The 14,772-nt window shown below is 44.6% G+C and overlaps 4 protein-coding genes across 4 annotated transcripts; 3 read left to right on the forward strand and 1 right to left on the reverse strand.

Annotated features, from left to right (window-relative positions):
- Nucleotides 1-1,256: 1,256 nt before the first annotated feature.
- Nucleotides 1,257-4,383, forward strand: PCOAH_00048490 (Uncharacterized protein; the record flags this gene model as incomplete). Its single annotated transcript, XM_020061632.1, has 14 exons — nt 1,257-1,309; nt 1,484-1,500; nt 1,595-1,727; nt 1,846-1,946; nt 2,059-2,150; nt 2,313-2,351; nt 2,567-2,650; nt 2,806-2,874; nt 3,047-3,155; nt 3,282-3,350; nt 3,568-3,626; nt 3,848-3,950; nt 4,125-4,178; nt 4,307-4,383. The coding sequence occupies 14 exons, from the start codon at nt 1,257-1,259 to the stop codon at nt 4,381-4,383; spliced, it is 1,059 nt and encodes a 352-aa protein (XP_019917127.1).
- Nucleotides 4,384-7,313: 2,930 nt separating this feature from the next.
- PCOAH_00048500 (AP2 family) lies at nt 7,314-9,506 on the forward strand (the record flags this gene model as incomplete). Its single annotated transcript, XM_020061633.1, has 1 exon — nt 7,314-9,506. One exon carries the CDS (start codon nt 7,314-7,316, stop codon nt 9,504-9,506), a length of 2,193 nt encoding a protein of 730 aa, XP_019917120.1.
- A 548-nt stretch (nt 9,507-10,054) lies between these two features.
- Nucleotides 10,055-11,794, reverse strand: PCOAH_00048510 (Ribosomal protein L15; the record flags this gene model as incomplete). The annotated part of the gene is made up of 1 exon (XM_020061634.1): nt 10,055-11,794. One exon carries the CDS (start codon nt 11,792-11,794, stop codon nt 10,055-10,057), a length of 1,740 nt encoding a protein of 579 aa, XP_019917386.1.
- Nucleotides 11,795-13,020: 1,226 nt separating this feature from the next.
- On the forward strand, nt 13,021-13,680 carry PCOAH_00048520 (Uncharacterized protein; the record flags this gene model as incomplete). The annotated part of the gene is made up of 1 exon (XM_020061635.1): nt 13,021-13,680. The coding sequence occupies one exon, from the start codon at nt 13,021-13,023 to the stop codon at nt 13,678-13,680; it is 660 nt and encodes a 219-aa protein (XP_019917283.1).
- Between the last annotated feature and the right edge of the window lie 1,092 nt (nt 13,681-14,772).

Below are 14,772 nucleotides of genomic sequence, written 5' to 3' on the forward strand. Positions count from 1 at the left end.
GAAATGCTACTGAACAGATTTTTGGAAAACCCCTGACTTTACCTCCATGTCAAATGGGAAGAATCTGAAATGATTCATTTGGCAACATTGGAAAATCGAATAAACTTTCGTAACTTTTTTTTTTTTTTTTTTTATTGTAACATCTCCCCCGACTTGTTGCCTCTGTTTCTATTTCTATTTTTATTTCTCTCTTTTTTTTTTTTTTTTTTTTTTTTTTTGTCCCTAATGTTTTAGTCGTTCCCCCCTGCAGGGGATGTGGCTAGCCATTCAGAAATAGCCGGAGAGTGAATTTTCCAGGGCATCCAAATATCCGTTTTAGGTTCCACACGCATGTGATGTTATGTGCACTTGTTCTATCCGGCAGGGGAGTCAACGCTGCGAGGAGCGTCCACCGAGTGAACACCCCACATTTGCAACACGTCTTCCCGGAGTTTCTGTCACCCTTGGTTTCTTCATGGGGTAACACGTTTTTGCAAACCTACTTCAGGGGGGTGCATAACATGTTGTATTAGAATGACCTATATGAAGTCATCCTTTTGGGGGGATTTTTTTCCGCGTGGACACATGGGATGACCACCATAAGGAGGAAGGAGAGCCATACTGGTTGGTCTCCAATTTCATAGTTGATAATTATTTGGGGAAAAAATCTCCTCAACAGAGTTAACAATGTTCTATGCGTTCGTTCCGTTCTTTGGCAAAACGTTGCCCGAACTTTATTGGTGTACGTACACACAGGTGGGTTACGCATCGTGGTGGGTACCTCTACCCCCTTTGCACAGTTCCGCGGAGCAAGGGAGACTCACTATTTACGCCGTTGCGTGAGCAAACCGACAAACATAGGACAAACAGTCACCCAACAAAGTACTATGACCCAGCAGACTACTGCCACAACGGGGTTACAACTCTGTAGCGTGTCTTTCCCGTTTCGCCTTTTAGTGGCTTCCCTTTTTTTCACGTCACTGCCGGACAGCTGAAAAGGGACTTTTCTCACGCCAGGAATTGACAAATAATTAACTTCCCTTTTTTTCTGGCGAAACGTCATGGGCCCATTTCTGGGGAATTTTCTCAGGGGGGTTCTCCTGTTCTTCTCTCTGTCGGCCATTAGGGGAGGTCCGATGGGAGCGGCAACCCACCACAGATGTGTGTTGTATTCACATGTATATGCATTTGTGTGTTTGTACGTGTTAATGCGGGAGGTTCCCTTCTCGCCCACTGCGCGCACCCCAGCGCAATTGAGCATAAAAGGAAACTCACCTATGTTTGCCTCAGGTCTTTCCCAAGATGCATGGACCTGCCGCAAAGACTACTCGTATGGGAGTTGCCTCCACCAAGCCTAAGCACGCACCCCTTCTGCTGTCCATCCTCCACAAAATGAGAAAGGGGTTGGATATGCCTACGCACGTATATATGTTCATGTCAATTATTATATTTTTTTTTTTTTTTTTTTTTTTTTTTTTTTTTTTTTTTTTCCTTTTTGGTGAAGGCGTCCATGCGCAGAGGGTACGTTAAGGAGCGAATGAGCTACCACATTTTTCTTCCCTACTGTATGCTCTCCATTCGACAAGCGCCCACTCACCCTCCCAAACACACACAGGTTGGCATCAGGTGAACGCCTCCCAGGAGTGCGTTGCACCGTTATCCTACCGAGGGCCCTGCCCTCGCTTCCTCCAAATGGAAAACAAAACGACACAGAAAAGGTTGCTCGAAGGGGAGTGCCACATTTTCTGGTGAGGCGCACCACTACTGCAGGGGGTGCAGACACTGCTGATGCTACTACTTCCGCTTCTGTCCTTCTGTTCTTTTTTTTCTTCCTAAATGATCACACCCCACACACATTGAAAAAAGGCCCTGCCTAGACCAGTGCGAAAGGAACTACTCTCTCCAGTGCCCCGAACAGTGGGTTCCCGAGGACGAGAAGACGTGCCGTCCCCTGGCCATTTATGAAGGTGGGGACAGGGAGGCCTCTACAGCAACTCGACACGACAAGAGCAGTCCAGAAGGAAGAGCACCCGACCCGATAACACCTGACAATTGATACGTCCTCCCATCCTTTAACAGGAACGTGTCTTCCGTCCCACGACTTTTCCAACATGACTGATGCGCAGAAGGAAATTTGGAGCAACAAGTGCGGAACGGACTGGCCATGCATGGTTAGACACGCAAGTTTGTATTCTGCATGGGGAATACCTTTGTGGGGAATGCCTTTGTGTGGATGTCCCCGTTTCTCCCTTACCCCCCTATCCAGTAAAGGGGCCCCACCGATGCAATGAAAGAGTCACATTCATCTGATTGTGTTTCTCCCGTTTTCCAAGACGTCGTGCAAGAAGGACTATTCTAGAGCGTGCCCCCAAGTAATACAAGGCTAAATGAGTCTGAGTGGATAACATTCACTCTTTCCAAGGGAATGTTAACAGCTCAACAATTATTTATTTTTTTCTTCCTTTTAGGGGTGGACCAAAGAGAGTAACAGAAAGAGGAGTTCCATTCATTGACCATTCGAACTGCGCATTTTTCTCCCATTTGGAATTTTCCTTTTTTTTTTTTTTTTTTTTTGAAAAAATTAGAGGATGGGAGCTGCTACGCCCCCGTAAAATACTCCGGACCATGTCTCTCTCGGATGTCTTTACTGAATGTGGACGAAGATATGAAGGTCGGGTCTCCACAACACGGAGGCACATCGCCACGTGTGCATAACACGACAGGGAGCTCAGAGCGTAGTGCTACATTGGGGGATGCAATAGAAGCACTCCAACGGAGATGAACACCGATTTTTCCTCCCTCCATTTTTCCCTTTACTCTGCGAAGGTGGCACTTGAAAAGCTGTGCAACGTGAGCTTTCCATGTGTAAAGACCTGCGAAGTGGATATGAGCGACGTAAGCAAAGAATGGAAAAAAAAAAAAAAAAAAAAAAAATATAGCGATTATGCTTTTCACCACCATGATGATGACTGCCCTATCCTTGGAAGGACCATTCTTTTTTCTAAGTGGACAGCACATGGAGGGTTGGTCCCCTTTTTTCTTCATTTTTGCAATTCTCCTTTAACAGCCGTGTCCCACCGGATGGTTCGTAAAATCGGATGCCTGCGGAAATGCTCTCAGCTGTCTACCCCCAGATAACTACATGGGTCCATGTGGGGAGGAAACCAAACTCATAGGTAATTGAACTTGTGAAGACAGTGATGCAACTTCTCTACGACCTCCCTCTCTGAGAGCATAACATGCCTACGCGCAAGTCTGCGTAGCAATTTTTGTTACATCGGTCCGACACCCACGTACTGAAGGTCTGACTAACTTGAAGTCGAAAGAGCGTATGGCATATGAGTGTGGCGTCAGGTGGTCCTGTTCTTCAGGTGAGATGCCCTACCGCGAAGAGAACAAAAAGGCAGAACAAAGGAACGAAAAAGAACACCCAAAAAATAAAAAAAAAAACGCAAAGTGAAATCGATTTATTCAAGCACACACACATCAGCTGCCTTTACAACTCTTTCGACATGTGGCATGTCCCTCTTCCTTTTCTATCTCCCCCCTTAAATGGTTCTCCTTTTTTTAACATGACTTTATTTGTAGCTACCAATCCGATTAACTACGAGCAATTCTGCCCAGACGGATGGACGAAGAGCGAACAGGTAGTGCCTGAAAGAGATACGTAGCCAAAGGGGGGGTATACCCCCTCCAATGCTAAAACGCCACTGCCGCTTCTTAACAGTTGTGCAAGTTTAAAAAATGACATGGTTGTACATATGAGAACCAACCAAAACGTAACACGTGGACAAACTTGAGCAACGTGCATACACCCATTTATTGTATTACCCATTTTTTTTTTTTTTTTTTTTTTTCCAATTTGTAGTACTGTGTTGCCCCCCAAAATTATGCGGGTCCATGTGCAAAGAAAAAATTATTTGTATCATTCGAAAGGGGAATGAAAAGGGCTTACGCTGAAGAGTGCGATGGTTAAAAATTGTTTGCTTTTCTTTTGGCAAAATTGTGTAGCCGTGTTGTGGTTGTAAGACGCAAGGCAAGAATTCGTGTGCGTGTTGGGGATCCTTTACACGTGTGCACAGGATTACGCTTACGTTTATGTGTATGCTTTTTATTTATTTATTTTTTTTTTTTTCCCCTTTCAGTTGAATGGCCCCTACTAGGAAGGGAAGCGTCCCGCTCGTACCCCAAAGGCTCCGGTAAGCGATTGTAGAAGGTATCACTGTGCAACGTCCAGTGTGTACCTCTTTCTTCTATTTTTTACGACGTGGCTTCACTTCACTTCAATTTCTTCCCCCCCCCAACGGCAACGCGTGAACGTCTGCAGCCCTACGGAAGAGGAAATATAACATTGGCCCCGTCGAACCATTCATGGGGGCCATAATCTCCGGCACTGTGAAGTGAAGAAACGGGAATTTTTTAGCCACTCATATGGGATCAGTTTGTCCGTTTATGCCTCCCATCGTGGAGGAGTAACGTTGTGTGTACTTGTTTGTCATTGCCCTATTCGAACGTCAGAAAGCGGGTTGGAATACTTATTGGAGGATTCATTGCATACGTTTGTGCCTAGCTCTTTTTTTCTCTCCTTCCTTTGTCTGTTATTCAACCCATTTGGACGCAAAAACGTAAAAGCGCACCACGCACCACACCCCACTGGGTGTAATTGTCGTTTGCCAAAATGGTGAACATATCCATTTATTCCTTTTTTTTTTTTTTTTGAAAAGGAGAATAACATAAACTGCGTCTCCCATATTGTATGCGCTGTCGGGCCATCATACATGACGGTAAAATGAAAGTAAAAACATAAGTTCCACCCGACGGGTGATGAGCTGCTAAATTTTGTGATTAACCTCCTGGGGTGAAAAGCTTTCTTTTTAAATTCCATGCTATCTAGATGGGTAGATAGCTAGCTTTTTTTTTTTTTTTTTTTTTTTTTAATGTGAAAATTTTTGATCCATTTTTACCTGACCCGTTCAGGAAAAAATAAATAAATAAAATATATAAAATCAAGTAAAATAAAGGACAATAAAATATTCTCCTATTTCCCAATATGCACACACATTTTGCGCTTCAAAATTGGTGAAGCTGGCAAACGTGGGAGTGTGTAATCAGGGTGGTATTCGCACACCGAGGGAAATGCGTCCAATTGGTATAGAAACATAGAGTGCTTTTTAAAAGGCGCGTCAGACGTGTTATCGCAGTGTGCGACGCGGCGCTGAGCAGAAGGCCGAAATGTAGCTTATTGCAAAAAGCGGGTAAGTTGAGCCGAACGAGCTAAACTAATGGATAGGAACCCCCCAACGGGAGAATCCTTTGCGCGCTTTTTCCTCGCCATTTTTTTTTTTTTTCCCTGACTGCTCACATTTTTGGAAGTTCTTGGCAACATGTGTGAGGGCGAAAACGAACTGCGGAATCGCGCTGCCGCCGCTAGCGCCTCATCAAACCGGCTGCATCCCTTCACGGTACCCCAACTTGTCTGTCCCTTTTCTGCTAACGTCTAACAAATCGATTTCGAAATGAAATAGGAAGATGTGCAAATAGCTGGGCGTCAGGGGGTACAGAAATGATGCACAAATTGGGAAGCCAAGTAGAAGAGGAGGAAGGGGAAGAAGTGTTCCCCACAATTGGCTCAAAAAATAGCGACATTTCTACATTTCTTTATCGAAAAAAAAAAAAAAAAAAAAGTATTGCTTCCATTTTTGATTTACATAAATGTGTGTGCGGTGTGTAAAATAAAACATAAAACGCAGGGATGTGTAAGGGAAAAAAAAACATACGAAATGTGAACAAAGGAACATGCAGAGAAATCCTAGAGAGAATAAAAAGTGAAAAGGTTAACACCTGCGCATGCACTTGTTCATGAACATACACAGACACTTTACACATTCGCCGCTCTCGCCCAGTTTTAAGAACCATTTTGCGAAAAGGAATACTCGGCGAAGAGGTACCCCACGGGCAGGGGAAAAAAAAAAGAGTAACTGTGTGTAAATGCGTAAAGTGTGTGGAAATTTGCGGAAAATTGCGGAAATGAAGGGGTATACCCAGGCATACCCACGCGCAAGTTCTGCGACTCCTGATGACTTTTTTCGTGATTGCTCTTAATCATAAAAAAACAAATGAACGCTCCTACATAGGGCTTGCCCGCAAAACGCGAAGGAATGCACAGTCACCTGAGAAGTGAACCAAGTAGAATTAATCGCGTCCAGTTGCAGTAGTTACCATACACCCCCCCACCCACAATGCTGCATTTTTTTTTAATAACCCATGAAGGGGGCACTTAAAATATTCGCTTATTTCTACAAATTTTTTTTTTTTTTCCCCCTCAATTATTCCTAAGGCTAGGTATAAATTACGGGGGGGCATAAGCAGAATGCCCATTTTTCGCCTCGCTTTTTTTTCAGTTTCCCCCTTTGTGACTGCCTTTGTCTTAGCGCGCGCATGTGCGGCGCTAATATACTCTACCGCTACTCTGCTGCATTGATGCATGCAGGGTGAAGCACTTTCTCTATGTGGCAATTGCGCAAAAAGGTGACCTGCACATGTGCAGTGGCCACATGCATAGCACACCTGCAACGGAAGGCAACTTTTTTTTCTAATCGGAAACACAACCGACATATGCAACCTGCATGTGGATTTCCCCTCACTGCGCGCAAAAATAAAAAAAAAAAAAACATTGAAGTAACCAAGTGATGAGTGAGTGAACGAACGAAACAACCAACGAGTAGAACAAAGCAAGAACAAAACAGCGAAATAATTTCCAGCCTATCACACAATTCCCTGTGTTGGGGGTGTTGCAAAAAAAAAAAAAAAAGAAGCAACTCTCTGTACATCCCTCACGAGCGTGAAGGTGAATGTTACACCGTTTAAGTCATTTTATGGTCCACTCGAAGGGGAGGGGACAGGCGATGCGAATAACCGCTTAGAAAAAAAATTACCGACGGGGGGAAAGAACCTCTTGGAAAATAACGTGCAGGATGTGCCTACACATCTCCACGAGGGTGTGCCTGTTTTTTTTTTTGTGCGTATTCCTTCGCGTGTGCGATTGGATTCCGACTGACACAAACACTTTCCCCACAACGTCCTGTTCGTATAGACGCAGCAGCTAACCGATGCAATCGCTGGACGATATGCGAATGGTCCTCCTAGCACTGTTTTCTTCTTGCTTGAAGGGGTAAACGATTTGGCATTTCCCTCAAGCTCCCTTTACTGTGTTACTTTACCGTGTTACTTTACTGTGTTGCTCTACCGCGTTACTTTACCGTGTTGCTCTACCGCGTTACTTCACCGTGTTGCTCTACCGCGCTGTTTTTCCACGCTATTGTTTTTTGCCCGAAATGACCACCAGCCTGGGGGACTCGGACGAGCTGCTAAAGGAGTTAGACCTGGAAAACTACGTTACCTTCGTGAAGAGGTGTTTCAAAAATGGAATAAAAAAAGAGGAAGAGGATATCTGCGCTCAGGATTTGAGGAACCTGGCCAAGTGTCTCCCCAGGGTGTCCGGCGTCTGGTACGATTTGCACAAAAACAGTTGGGAAGCCAGGTGGGCTGAAGGGACTAAATCTGCAAGAAAGTATTACTCTGTGCAAAAGTTTGGCTTCCACGAAGCGAGGAAACTAGCCATTAAAACCATCAAAACGAAGGAAATAAATTACATCTACAACAGCATAAATGAGGATTTTAACAAACCCCTCAAGTGGAACCTAAATAGTGAATTCCTAGAGATGAATCACGATCCCATAATTAACCTTAAGAGGAAATATAGATCCCCTAATTGTAAAGTCAGGGAGAAGAAGATTAAAAAGGAACCCAGTAATGGGAACGGTGTTAGTAGAAAAATTAAAGGTGAAAAGAAATGTACCACTCAAACAAGGGGGTTGAGAAGGGGGCATGCTCATTACACTTCTACTACCAGCTGCAACGCCTCTACGAAAGGTAGATTTTACAAATCAGAGGAACAGCATGGCATCTACGGGGACACACCAAATGGGTTGCACACAGATGGCACCACCAACAACCACGGGGAAGACCAAAGTGAAGCCTCGAACATCTTGGACGGCACTATTTCCAATGTGAGAAACGACCATGAAATGGACGACATTGCTGGGCAGCACGCCGTAGAAGGTAGTCCCTCCAGTACTTGTCCGAATCATAGGGAAACACCCACAAACACAAAAATGGCGTTGTCCATAGAGGAAAACTTCCAGCATCCTCTTCATATGGATGAATGCAATGATACTTGCCTAAGTGAGGAAGAACCTTTGGGGAAGGAGAACCTATGCACCATAGATGAAAATGGGAAGAGTCCCTCCAGTGTTAACAGAAACAACGGGAACATGAACAAGACGGACGATTATGATATACCCCCTATACGTACCGCCAGCGAGAATGATCAAATAGAGGAAAACAATTCGAGTAAGCAAGGTGATGATAAAACACCCAAGGAAGAGAACACGCTCCAGAAGCATACCCTTCGCAAAAGAATCCTCAACTGCAATAAAGACATCCATGGGAAGGGCAAAACGAGTATGGTGAAATTCCCAGGCAGAAAAATCCTGAGCTACATGAGACAACAAAAAAAAACGAAGAACAAAAGCACCCTGTATGCCAAACAAAGTGGACTCCTAAAAATGAACTTAAAGCAACTGCCAAGTAAGGTGTTCAGTAAGGAACATGGCTCCAGGTTGAACCGAAAGAACTTAAAAAAAAAAAGTTTCCTAAGTGAAAAAAGGGCAGGCATAAATGGGGGTGCCCTTTTTGTTAAAAAAAGTAAAAGTTGCAATCACGCAGAGGGGAAGAAGTGCAAGAATTGCGACTTCAGGAGGAAGAAGCTGAGGGACCTGCGCGAGCACGATTCACTCCTCTTTTCGAGCGTGCTCCCAAACGGTGGAGAAACCTTCAGTGGCGCAGAAAGCTCCAACGGTGGGGAAACCCTCAATGGGGAAGAATCCCTCAACGCGGACCGGACGCACCAACTCGGCACGGACATGGCCTCCCCCACGTATGGCGAGACGGACGCTCAGAACGGCAACGAAGGGGGTGATCAGACGAGTAAACAATTGGGTTCCCTAAATATAGACGCACAAAGGGAAGAAATGCAAAAGGAAGACGCGCAAAAGGAGGACACGCAACAGGAGTACACGCAACAGGAGTACACCCCACCTGGCGAAATGACTCAGAAGATGAAGTGCTGCGTGGAAATTAACTTAAAGGAAGTCCTCCATTCGGACACGCTTAGCATATTCAAAAATGCAATTAATTTACTGCTGAACGACTTGAAGTGCAAATGTGTGCCCCACATGGATAAGCAATTTTTGAACATCCTGGAGATTATCGATAATCACATGAACTACGTAAACTCCATGCTCAGTGAACAAATTTTAATTACCTATGTTCACTTATTTGACATTTGCGTATCCAACAATATTTTGCCAAGTCAAATGGACCAGAACGTACAGAAGGTTTTTTGCAATGCGCTGATTGCGTTTCATATTCTCCTTTTTAATTTCCTGAAGGATAGACGGGGCTAGGGTGTCCCTACCCTCCACTTGGCGCATGAGCCTTTATTAATGCGCAGAGTGAGTTAACTTAAAAGGAAAGGCGTGCACACGAGGGGGACTCCTCGTCGTTTGCACTGACGTTGGAAGGACGGGTGTCCGTCCTGCCAAGTTAACGCTGAAGTGATGTTTTTTCTTTCTTCTTTATTCTTCTTTTTTTTGTTTTCCTTATATTAGCAGTACGTACAGCCGTCCAGTCGGGATATTGGACACACACAGGCACAACTTCTCCCTCACGCTACCGCTTAACAACTACAACACGTTTCACAACCTCCAAGTGTTTGCCTTTTTTTTCTCACTGGTGCGTGTGCACATTTACGTCTAACTTTTTTTGCCTGAACAAGCTAGCTATATTTGCTTTTCCCTTTTGCATTTTTTTTATGAACAGTTCATGCAAAAAGTTGAAAAAAAAAAAAAAAAAAAAAAAAATATTCATATTTTTTTGCAAATTTTTGCAAATTGTTGTGCGCGCCATTTTGGCTAGCACGTTCGTCCGTCATCCGTTCACTTTTGCGGGGTTATCACTTCTCCCCTGTGCTGGGCAATTCTGATTCATCCACTTCGTTCATTTGGTCTGTTTCGTTTGCTTCATTTTCTTCGTTCGTTTCGTTTGCTTGACTTTCTTCCGCGCGGCGCTGCTCCTCCATCTTCACCCGCTTCAACCAGTGCAACTTCCGCTCATACTTGGAGGGCTTCCCAGAGAAGACAATTCGGCGCGGAATCCTGTTCAAGTTCTCATCGTCGGGGTTGTACTCTGCGTACACAATGTCTTGCGTGTTCTTCTTCAGCAAGAGGCACCTCCCCCCGAGCCTAATAATTTCACGCGCCGCCTTAACTGTAAAGGAGTGCGCCTTCACGATGACATACTTCGCGTAAAACTCAAAGTCGAAGCCGTGCTTCATTTTGTACTTCTTCAAATTACACCCGACGACCTTAATGGGGTGTTTCCGTTTATACTTTCCTATCTGCAGTCCCATTTTGTCTATCACATTCCAGTCAATTTCGAGGTACTTCTTCTGTCCACTTCTTGTGTAGGCCAAGTTAATTAAGTTGAGTGGAATTAATTCGTAATCATACCGGTTGAAGTGGTAACCTGGTCCCATTGGGGCGGCAACAAATTTTGGCAATTTTCTATACAATGGTGTTTGACCCCCTTCAAAGCCTATGGGGATGGACCCTCCACTTCTACTTTTTTGTCCTTTCATTCCTCTTCCGGATGATCCTCCCCTTTTACTTCCTACTCCTCTCCCCTTCCGTCTCCTCTTTTTGTCCTCCATAGAGGGTATGTTAAAAGGAGTAATGAAGTACTCATTCTTTTCCCTATTCCCTCCAACAACTGTTGATTCCCAGTAGACATCCGCCTTAAGCTTCATGTCGTTAATTAATGGGTAAATGGCCCTGGGCCAATCCATCTGTGTCAAGTCCCAAACCAGCGGGGTTTTTGTCTGTTCATATAAATCATCCATAACTTTTTTAATCCCCAATTTTATGGCTTCCTCTTGGTATTTCACATTTACTTCGTTAATTTTTTTTTGGATTTCTTCCCTTAGTTTGACTAGCTGTTCGTTCTTTTCGTCATACACTAGGTATTTGTTCTTTTCCACCTTTTTGATTTCTTCAATGATGGGTTCTATGGCTTCCTCCTGTTCCTTCATCACGTTTTGCAGGAACTTCTTCTGTTCTTCATTGTAGGGAGATTTGAAGATTCCGTTCTTTATGTCCTCCTCTAGTTGCTTGAATTGTTTATACCTCAGGTAAAGCTTCCTATTAATTAGCGCCTTGTACTTTTTGTCCACCAGTTTTTTTTCCTCCTTCAGTTCTTTAAACATGGTGTTTGCTCTTCCTATTTTGAAGCTCCCATCCATCATGGTGCCGAAGATTCCTCTCAGTTCGTTTTGATCGCGTCGCTGCAGCTGCTTAGTTGGGTCACCTTTTCCATCCATGCCATGCTCCTCGTTGTTATTCTGCCTCTTAGCCCGAGCCTGCTTCTCCTCCTCCACATCGAAGTCTATATTAAACTGCCGCTTCACCTTCCCCAAGAGACTGTTAATCGTGTCGATCATGTTGTACTTCTCCTCCACCTCCTCTTCTTTAAAAAGATTCAGGTGCCTTTTCTTCCTCCCTGAAACGATCCCTTTGTGTCTTCGCTCGATCAAAGGGCTTTTCTGCGTCGCGCTCAGGGGGCCCCCCTTGCGGTCGCTGATGACGAATCCTCTTACAAGCGTCGTGCACAGCAGCAGGAAAAAAGCTAGGCACCTCATTTTGGGGGCGACCTTCTAAGCGGCGCCATTCTGCCTTCAGCAGAGCTGAACGAAGCTTCAAGTGGGTTCACGCAGCTTCGAACAGATCAACACATTGCACTAACGTGGGGCCACACCGACGCAGTTCCACGTATCGTTCCACACAACATACGTGAGAACTATTCGCTGCATCTCTGCACAGGTAGATGTTGTCTTATGTCACCCCCCAAGGTGAAGAGGCCCCCCTCCCTCTTTACCAAAAAAGGATGAACCCGATCGGTTCATGCATGTGCGTGTCTGTGGGTCTATGTGTACCCCTCCGAAGTTCAATTCGGTGAAGACTTCTCAAACTGGATGACTGCACAGGGGGCATTGTGCGTCCATTCATTTGGAATCGTTTGGCGGCATAAACGTGCTCGGGGTAACCCCACTGGGGAGAAGCCCACACGGGTGTCCCTTCTCCACGTGGTAGTTTGCGTCCTCTTTTCCGCACCAGTGGCGCTGCTGCTGAGTTACTCCGTACAGGTAACCTGCCTTGTTGCCCTTCTCTGTGTCTGCCCCCGAACGATCACTCCCCTCTGCGACGGCTTCGCCCCGATCTCCCTTTTTTTTGCAAAGCTAACGGGTGAACTTCCCCCGAAAAAAAATGAATGTGCCCCCTGGGAGGAAGAAGAAAAAAGAAAAATATTCAAATGGCACTTCAAAAAGGCAAAGTGCGTTCAACCTTTTCCACATGTGGGGTACTGCATACACATGTATATTTCCGTGTATGTGTCACGCGTAGAGGAGCATTATATTGTTCCTCCTTTGTTCCCAATTTAGGATTTTCCTCGCTCCCCCCCACATGGTCATATAACGCGTAAATGAATTTAAAAAAAGGGTGTATTGACACACGTACGCGAGTTCGTTCATGTAAATTTTAAGGCACGCAAAAGAAACTTGCTCTCCAAATGATGCACTCCTTGAAGGGACCTTCTACTCTGGAAGCGGTGCCTGTATTCAAGAAGTTCGTTTTGTTCTAATCACATGGAAATGTTATTCATCCACTTTTCATTAGGTGAAAAGATGTGAATTTTTTTTTTTTTTTTTTTTTTTTTTTGCAACATTACAAGATAGGGATTGTGTCCACGTTGATGTACTTTTTACAGCTCATTTGAGTTTGCCCAAATTGGAGAATCTACCTCCTCGCATAGGATACACCGCTTTGTTGCATACCTCAACATGCGAACGCACACCGCGCTAGAAATATGAAGCAACCCCCCAGCAATGAAATTCGTTCCTTGCCCCAGAGGGGGAGGCGACGAGTTGGTAGGGACAGCGTCAGTAGTGACGAGATAGAGTCGGAGGATAACGGCAAGCAGAGTGGGTACGACAGCGGCAAAAGCGGGAGCAGCGTTCATATTGACGGCAGCGAAGAGGCAAGCACGCAGAATGTGGCTCTGCCCTATGGGAATAAGAAAATAAAGGACGACCAACTCGAAAAGACATACCAGTACGAATACCTGGACCACCCAGCCGATGTCATCCTACACAGTTACGGAAAGACCCTAAAGGAGTGCTTCGAGTCTGCATGCGTATCAATGTTTAATTATATGTGTAACTTGAATAAAGTGGAGCCAAAATTATCAAGGCACATAACAGCTAGAGGCGAAACCCTGGAAGACTTACTGTATAACTTTTTAACCGAATGCCACTTCTTGTATGGCAGTGAATACATCATTTGTAAAGGTGTGGACATTTTAGTTTTCGATCAGAGGTCCTTTTTCATCGAGGCCTGTGCATATGGGGATGTTTTTTCGCCTGACCTGCACGAATGTGGCACGGAGATAAAGGCTATCACAAAACATGAGCTGAGAATTTGCTTGACGGAGGACCTTTGGGAAGCGTTTGTCCTGGTCGACATATGAGCAGCGATAGTGGCAGGTGTGTGTGTACGTATTATGAGGAGGTCACTCAAGGAGGAGGTCCTCCCCATTTGGGATACCACTCCATGGGTTGTTGTTTTGTTCCACTTTTTTGCATCATCTCAGTCACTATTACTATTACTGTTACTATTAATTTTTTTTTTTTTTTTTTTTTTTTTTTTTTTTTTTTGTTTGTTGCGCCGCCACTTGGCACAGTTCCTCGAAAAAGGAAGGTCGTCCCCTTGTTCCCATTCAAGCGTGCCATCAGATGGAAGCTCTTTTTTTAAATAACGCCTCTCCCGGGATCTTGCATACACGGTTATGCATGCACATTAGTGTGTGTTCTCTCCTTGCCCAGTTTTTCGTCGCGCAGTGTCAAGGGTATATACCCCCCGTGAGGGTTGTCCAACGCTTGTCCACCCCATTTTTTTTGGCGCCATCAATCCGACTGCATACCTTGTAACCTTTTTGGAAACCCTAATATTTTATACATTTCAAGAAGAAGAATAATCCGCAACACGGAATCAAGAGATAAACTAGGAGCAAGGATGTGTCGATAGAGAGGTACCTTGTTACCAAGTTTAAATCTCTTTGTTTTTCCCTTCCTTGTGCTGATTATTAATTTTTTTTTTTTTTTTTTTTTTTTTTTAATTATGTATCATTTGGGCAGTCGAAGCCCCATTGGGGAAATTTTCTCCCCTATTATTTTCCTCTTCATGGTTTGGAAGAGGCGGGGGGAGGGTCCTATACATGAGGTGACCCCGCACAGGATGTTCCTCCACGCGAAACTGATCGATCGATCTGCACCCATGCCATACGACACATTTGTTGTTTCTGCCTTAGCGACGAGGATTACGCACCTACACCTATATGTGTGCTCAACTTTTTTTTTTTTTTTTTTTTTTTTTTTGTAATTTCCGCGAAAAAAAAGGATACTCAAAGAGGAGTGTATAGTGCAACTTTTTTGTTTCACCCCACCGTGTGTGTTTGACAAGCTGGTTTGCATTTCCCACGTGAGATTCTTTAAGCGGCATACAAAGTAACTTGGCATTTATTTTTTCGTTTTACACGCAGGAGGGGACTCTCTTTGTCACT

This window comes from Plasmodium coatneyi, chromosome 13 (assembly GCF_001680005.1).
Source record: "Plasmodium coatneyi strain Hackeri chromosome 13, complete sequence".
NCBI classification, from domain to species: Eukaryota; Apicomplexa; class Aconoidasida; order Haemosporida; family Plasmodiidae; genus Plasmodium; species Plasmodium coatneyi.